The sequence below is a fragment of the Camelus bactrianus genome, chromosome 18, assembly GCF_048773025.1.
Source record: "Camelus bactrianus isolate YW-2024 breed Bactrian camel chromosome 18, ASM4877302v1, whole genome shotgun sequence".
In the NCBI taxonomy this organism is placed as follows: Eukaryota; Metazoa; Chordata; class Mammalia; order Artiodactyla; family Camelidae; genus Camelus; species Camelus bactrianus.
The window spans coordinates 13,846,479-13,852,934 of NC_133556.1; the positions used below are offsets into that span (position 1 = coordinate 13,846,479).

General features: G+C 51.9%; 1 protein-coding gene across 1 annotated transcript; it reads right to left on the bottom strand.

The window, feature by feature from the left end:
* Window positions 1-1,051: 1,051 nt before the first annotated feature.
* Window positions 1,052-6,441, bottom strand: ORAI3 (ORAI calcium release-activated calcium modulator 3). The gene is made up of 2 exons (XM_010972439.3): window positions 5,634-6,441; window positions 1,052-2,517 (listed from the first exon to the last, which is right to left on the bottom strand). The coding sequence occupies exons 1-2, from the start codon at window positions 5,859-5,861 to the stop codon at window positions 1,858-1,860; spliced, it is 888 nt and encodes a 295-aa protein (XP_010970741.1). The 5' UTR covers window positions 5,862-6,441; the 3' UTR covers window positions 1,052-1,857.
* Window positions 6,442-6,456: the final 15 nt, after the last annotated feature.

A 6,456-nucleotide genomic window follows, 5' to 3' on the forward strand; every position in this document is an offset into this window, starting at 1 on the left:
GGTCCCGGTGGTGTTTTTTGGCTGCGCAACCCCTGTCCCTCCTCGCTAACGCAGTCCTGCCGCTCGAGGGCAGCACCAGCCCAGTTTTAAACGGGGCCCTGAGACTGCGATCTCCCTGAGGCCGGGCACCCTTCTACTCACACTTGGACACAGTCATCCTAGTCTCTGGATAACAGCAGTCCCAGGAGGCCCCTCTGCCTGAACTGAAGATGCCCTGGGTTCCAGACATCAGTCCTCGATGTATGACCTTGGGCAAGTCATTGACCTCTTAAACCTTAAGATTCTTTTTAAATGGATATTAATTACTGTCATGCAGGACTATTGTAGGGATTAAAACAATGTGGGGAGAGGCCCTTGAGACCTAGTTCATGTAAATTTACAATTTTAAGTAATAGGAAAAGAGGGATTGGTTCAAAAAGTATCCTTCTGAGAGAGGAATAGGACCCTTTACAATTTTGAGGAAAATGAGGCTGAAAAATAAATTTACAATAGAAGCATGAGTGATGAGATAGATACCTTTCTCTCATCCCAGTTGAAATATACTGCTTCCTGTTCTCAAACAGAAAGATTCCCAGTGTGATGGTAAAGGTAGTCCAAGTTTTCACTGACTAGCTGGGTGGTTTTGGGTAAGATCCTCAGCCTTCTTAGGCCAAAGGTTCCTTATCTCTGAAATGGTACCGATAAATACTTGTCTCCTGATGTGATTGTTAAATAAGTTAAGTGGGTTAAATAAGATTACCCATGAGAAGCCTCTAGTACGTAGTAATCACTCAAGGAAGAAACTTACACTAAAGAAACTTATACTAAAATCCTCAGTGGAAGAGAGAGACCCAGGAACAAGAATGCAAAAGCCTTTAGCCTTAGAATAACTCAGTCTCCACATTCAGAAGCTACTGGCCCCTGTCAGCACCAGAAGGGGGTCATACCTGGAACCCACTCTCCTCCACCCCTGTCCTACTCCCAGGTACACTTGCCTCCACTTGAACTCTTAGAAACAAGTCACCTGTTCCCAAGGAGGTCTCCCCTCTCCCCATTCACAGCCACAGGGACATGTGTGAAACACAATTTATTATACAAAACCAGGTACATCAAAAATTCAGTGTCAGAATAGCTCTGCATTCCAAGGGCTATGGACTGGACCTTCTCCCTTAAGACCTTCTCACCCCAACCCCTGCTATGGAGTCAGGCTGCTATGCCCCAGCCCTGGACCAGGAGAGTGAGAACCAGATATAGAAGGATAAGTGTCGGTCTAGGGCAGTGGGGCAGGCACTTGAACCTCCTCCAAATAGGGAGGCTCGTCCTTGGAAAGCCTGGACCCATGCCTGGGGTAGAAACACCCAAAGCCCTCTCTATGGAAACCAAAGCAAGTGTGTGGAACCCATCAAAATCTGAGAATGGGGAAAAGCTTCCAAAAAAAAGAAAAAAAAAAACCAACCATAAAATAGATTCAACAAAAGTAAGGACTGGCTGCCTTCTGCGGCAGCTGGGTGGATACGTAACCTTATGACCTCCACATCCTGTATAGGAACAAGTGGATAAGGGTCAGCACCAAAGGTCTGACCAGGGTCTCCCTGCTGCCCCTCTACCTACCGCATGAGGCTTGGACTGAGGATGTTTTCGTGCTCCTCCTAGCCCAGGTGTAGGGTAGAACTTATAAAAGCCATGGGACAAGGAAAATCCCTGGGAATGTGGGAGCTGCCCCAAGGCCCAGCCCCAAAGGACCTTGAAGGCAGGAATCTGTTCTCCACCTTAGTGACCACAGAAAGCGGCTCCAAGCAGGGAGTGGGGTCTGTAGACCTGAGGCCTCTGGCCGAGCCCTGAGGGAGGCAGTGTTCGCAGCTGTGGCTAACACCAGCCTCACACAGCCTGCAGCTCCCCCTGCAGGCGACTCAGCTCCTCCAGCTCTTGCTTGTGGCGGTCTGTCTTGTGTGCCACCAAGGAACGGTAAAAATGCAAGGCAAAGGCCACAAACACAAGCCCTACTGGTACCATGATTGCTGTGGAGGCCATGGCTGCTTGCCAGCCTGGTCCGTGGGCCCCACCACCGCCACATACTTGCTGAGGTGGGCAGGCCCTAGGTGGCTCAGCCTGTGAGGGGGCTACAGAAGCAGAGGATGGCTTCGAAACTGGACTAAGGGAGGTGGCCACTGGTGGCAGAGTCCCAGGCACCTGGGAGACAGGTACCATGGGGGCCGATGTGTCCAAGGGAGCCCCGATGGGCACAAATTTGACCCAGCCAACCAGGACAACTTCAGCGAGGAAGAGGAAGGTGCCCAAGGCAGTGGAGAAGCCCCAGGCCAGCTCCACGTAGCGGTGGAGTCGCTGGTGTGGAGACTGGTGGACAGAGTTGAGGTTGTGGATGTTGCTAACGGCTTCAATGTGAGGCAGCAGACACGTGGAGACCATGAGTGCAAAGAGGTGCACAGCCACTAGCACGGTGGTGCAGGCACTAAAGGCCACCAGTAGCCCCGGCGGGTATTCGTGGTTGCTCTCCAGCTGTACCTCTACCATGGCGACCTGTGGAGATAAGAGGGGATGAATTGAGTGCCCATAACCTCAACAGCAGAGGGTTTTTTTGCCTGTTGGTATACATCACTGATGTATCCCTAAGACTAGAACGGTGCTTGGCAGAAATAAAGCACCAAGTCTTAGTTGAGTGAATGAATCGGAAGGCTTGGTAAGGCTCTGTCCTGTTATGGACCTCAGTTTCCCCACTTGGCTATCGAGAGGGCTGGAAGGCTTTCTGATGATTTTTTTTTATTGAAGTATAGTCAATTTACAATGTTTATTAATTTCTGGTGTACAGCATAGTGATTCAGTTGTATTCCTTTTCATGTTCTTTTTCATTATAGGCTATTACAAGGTATTGAATATAGGTGCTATACAGTAAGACCTTGTTGTTGGATCTGTGTTTCTGACAGTCTTATCTCATTATAACATAGGGGTTAAAAAAGATTCTGGAGTGGGGCAGTCTGGGTTCATTTTCAGCTGTGTAATCTTGAGCAAGTGGTTTAGTTCTCTCTGTGCCTCAATTTCCTCATCTGGAAAAATAAAGATTGGTAACAGCACCTACCTGACTTACTGGGTTGTTGTGAAAATTTAATGAGATAATATCCGTCAAGTGATAAGAATAACATGAGGCCCAGAATATGTTCAGGTGTTTGCTGTTACTATTAGAGTTAATGCTAAAGTCCAAGGCCAGAGTTTGCAAATTGGCACACCAAGAATCCAAGCCAGCTTGCAAACATGTTTTGCATGGCTCGGACAGTGTGTATTTTAAAGAATTAAGTTGCCAATTTCTAAAACTCGAGATGTCATATAAATATCCCTATTTCCAGAGCCTCTTGAAAATGTGGAAGATCTAGTTATGCCAAGCCCACATTCTCGCATGGCAGCTCTCAGCTAGAGTCATGAGTCATAGCTGCTCCCTTTGGATAGGTCATGGGGGTCTCTTGATAGCCACAGTCCCCACCCAGCCGACTTGGCATCCGTACTGCCTGTGTGGCCTTTGCAAACATCTGAGTTGATGATCCTGTCCTAGGCTTGTATAAATTTAGACTCTAGAGGCGGACTGCCTAAATTCAATCCTGCCACTTACTTGCTGTGGAACCTTGGGCAGGTGTCTTAATATCCCTGATCCTCAGTTTTCTCATCTGTAAAATGGTCACAGTAGTCGTACCTGCTTCATAGGATAAAAGAAAGATGATATACAGGAAAGCCTTAGCATAGTGCCTGGTACTTAGTGATAGTTCAATATAATTTGTATAATGTTATTCTAACCCAGGCCACCTGGATTCCAGAATCTGGATCTTTCCCCATGCCTGGTTCTTGCAGGATCCGTTAGATTGCTTTGGGGCTGGGGGAAGGAGGAAGGTACAGAGCTGGGGCAGGGGTGTAGGTAGTAGTGGTAAGAGGCAAGGCTGAGTATTTTGGGAAATTGGGCCATGGCGGGTGTTAGCAGATGTTTTCTACCGACAGGGATCTGGGCCACGCCTAGTCCTGGTTTCTTCCAGAGTCTGACCCGGTCTTGCTGTCCTCTGGCAGGACTGGGGCCAGTCCTGCCCCCAGAACTTACTCATCTGGCCTCTTGATCCTGCAGAGATCCTGGCCCTTAAGCTGTCACCCCAGCAACCTGCAAGTTGGGCAGCAGGCCCAATTGTCCCCTTGGGAACAGGCTGGACCATGGAGGGGTGGGGGTGGGGCACCTCCCTCAGCTAGGTCCACAGGGCTGCTCCCTTCCCTCTGCAGTCTGTACAGGTGAAGGAGGAGCCAGCTCCCTGTCCTGAGATGACACCACATCAAGAAGGGTGCGCTGGCCTGTGGATCCCACATAGAAAACCATAGACCTAGGTTGACCCTTAGGTATAGGAACTTTCCCTCTCTTCATTCAAATACAGAGGCTGTGGCACAGAGAGGGTCAGGGACTAACCCAAACCACCTAGTGCTATGCCCCCTTTTATCCCCATCTTGATATGCTCCTCATGTTTCTATGAGGACCTCCCTCCAGCCCATTTTCTCCTTTTTCCTATTATGACAATGGGAAACTCTGGACCAGCAGTTCAGCAGCTCTGGGTCCTAGTTCATCCTATATCCTTCATCTGCTGAGTGTTCTTGGCAGAGCCACTGCCCCTTTCTGGGCCTTGGTTTCCATGAATGTCCAATTAACAGGTAGTCTGAGCCATCCCTGTTGTATGTCTTGCTCTGACATGCTTGGATCTAGCGTTTGATGACAAGAATCAGCTCATCTTGGGGTGGGTACTTGGCAGGCTACGGAGGGCACACCCTCCATGATCTCACAATTTCCCACTGGCCTGTGAGGGGGTGGAAGCCTGTCCAGGGTCACACAGCTGACCACAAGCAGGAAGGATCCAGGACTTATGTCTGCTGACTCCTCCTCACCCTGGGACCTCCCTCAGTCCCACTTCCTATGAGGCCCCTGCTGGACCGTTAGCTGACATCATCTGCCCACACTTGGAGTTTATCATCTCCAGAATCAATTATCATCTTCCTAAACAGCTTCTTCCCCTAGGGACTCCCTCACAGGCATCCTCTCTCGTCAAATCTTTCCTGGGCTACACTAAGCACTCTGTGTCTGCTGGGGCTTGGCCACCCTCCTTGGCACAGGCCCACCTTCTGTTGGATGACCACTCTATCCAATTTATACTCTCAACTCCCCATCCTACCCTGCCCCCTAGCCCTATTATACAGCCCCCATCCAGCTCCTATTTGCTTTTGAACGTCTTCTGGGGATCTGGTAACCACTTCTGCTGGACTATGCTCCTTTTGGACCTCTGCTCTATCCCTGCAAATGTATCCACCTTAGTGATTTGTCTTCCCCCATGACATGTGTCCCCCATGAAACCCTTAGGATTTATTTATCCTCCCTATGGCCCAGATTATGCTGGGTGCCTGTTCTCTCACTCACTCTCTCTCTCTCTCTCACACACACACACACACACACATTTATTTGTGTAAGTCCCTTGGGACCTTGTTTGTGCCCCTCCTTAACCTCTTAAAAACCGGTCTTTCCCTTCCCTCTGCCCTGTCTCCCTTGGGTACCCGTTCACTTCGCCCACGACCTGTGCCCCCCATGTGCTTCACCCCCACCCCGTGCGCCCCTTCCCTCCCCTCACCATGGCGAAGCCCGAGAGCAGGGCAGACGTGCGGCTGGAGGCTTTGAGCTTGGCCCGGCTGAGGTAGAGGCGGCGCCAGCTGAGCGCCCGCAGCGAGTGCTGACTGGCCCCCATGAGGTCCAAGTAGCCGCGGTGCACGAACTCCCGGTACGTGGCCGAGCCCGCGGGGCTCTCGGCCTCCGGGTTCAGCGGGGCCTGTTCGCCCGCGTCCCCCTCGCCGCCCTTCATCCTGGGGGTCGCGGCACCAGGCGGGCTGGCCGGTCAAGGCGGGGCGGAATCGCCTCGGGGACCCCAGCTGGGCCGTTCCAGGCCGGAGTAAGACCCCATGCCCCGGCGGGGTGAGCGGGGATGTGGGCGGCGAGCGCCCAGGAAGAGGTGGCCCGGGCGGAGCAGGAAGAGCAAGCGTCTGTGGGGAGCCCTAGGGGCTGAAGCAGGACAGCCGAGGCCGAAACAGGAACTGGGGCGGAGGCGGAGCTGGAGCGGCCACATGATGGGGTGGAGCCGGGGGACCGTCGGCAGAGATCCCAAGGGACCCTCACCCTAGTCTCCCTAGAATGTCATCTAGGCGCCCAAGCCCCGCAGAGATGAACGCCCAGCCCTGGCCAGTGACTGGGAGTTCCTGGGCCCTGGACCACTCAAGTACACCTGGACACCTCCAAAGTCCATACTCCAAACCCTACCTAAACAGTGAACTCAAGGAAGTGAGCCCATCCATCTGTAGGAACCACAGGGGGGCCCTGCAACCTCACTTTCGAGAAGCCTAGTAGGACCTAGTTACCCTCGATCCACCCAAACAGCACTCCCACCTCCGTCTTCGCCCAAA